The sequence below is a fragment of the Argentina silus genome (genome assembly GCF_951799395.1).
Source record: "Argentina silus genome assembly, chromosome: 6".
Classification (NCBI taxonomy): domain Eukaryota; kingdom Metazoa; phylum Chordata; class Actinopteri; order Argentiniformes; family Argentinidae; genus Argentina; species Argentina silus.
In genome coordinates this window covers 21,660,524-21,661,403 of record NC_139660.1, presented here as the reverse complement: position 1 = coordinate 21,661,403, position 880 = coordinate 21,660,524, and the positions used below count along the sequence as shown (strand labels likewise).

The 880-nt window shown below is 62.3% G+C and overlaps 1 protein-coding gene across 1 annotated transcript in view; it reads right to left on the bottom strand.

Moving 5' to 3' along the window:
• Positions 1-452: 452 nt before the first annotated feature.
• The window catches only part of camkmt (calmodulin-lysine N-methyltransferase), a 33,082-nt gene continuing 32,654 nt past the window's right edge, over positions 453-880 (bottom strand). The window contains exon 7 of the mRNA XM_083671389.1: positions 453-570. Coding sequence (XP_083527515.1) covers positions 472-570 — 99 coding nt within the window. The 3' untranslated portion in view covers positions 453-471. The remainder of the gene's footprint in view (positions 571-880) is intronic.

The window sequence follows — 880 nt, the reverse complement described above, 5'->3', positions numbered from 1 at the left end:
CCCCCCCCCCCCCCCCCCTCAGAGAGAGACCTGGTCCCCCCCCAGTAGAGAGAGACCTGGTCACCCCCCCCCCCCCCCCAGAGAGAGACCTGGTCCCCCAGTAGAGAGACCTGGTCCCCCCCCCCAGTAGAGAGAGACCTGGTCCTGACCAGTGTGCACAGTGTGTCTTTAACCCTGGAGCACAGAGGAGTCAGGAACACACTGGCACTAATACTGCTGGGCACGGCTGCCAGGGCAGGGGGGCACCTGGGGACACAGTCTGGGGGGGCATGGAGGCTGGAGGGCAGGGGACACCTCGGGACACAGCCTTGGGGGGGGGGGGCTGGAGGGAGGGGACACCTCGGGACACAGAGGAGTGTGGAGTGAGGGGTGGAGAGAGGGGCTGGGGGGGGGGTGGTCTCTGAGGAGGTGGGAGGTGTGGGTGATGAGGACAGGTCGTGGTGGAGGGTGGTGGGGGGGGGGGACGAGGTCTCAGAAGAGGTGGTGGGCCGGGCTGGGTCCGCGGGTCAGGATGATGAGGACCGGGTAGTGGATGTTGTCATCGTACGCCTCCTTCCCCTCGTTCTGCATCTGAAACACACAGAGGGGGTGCGTTCAGGAGATCCAAACGTTACAGAGCGTTGACATGTCTCCCTTCAAACGCACAGAGACACACATGGGGTGCGTTCAGGAGGGCAAAACGTTACACAGAATGCCCCACGCTTTCCCTACCAGCCACCTCAGGCCCTGTGGTGCTCATGTTCAGCTACGGTGCCCAGTCTAGGACACACACACACACACACACACACACACACACACACATACACACACACACACACACACACACACACACATCAGCTAAGTTCCTCAGGTGCCAACACTAGCCCAGTGAGCTAAAGTC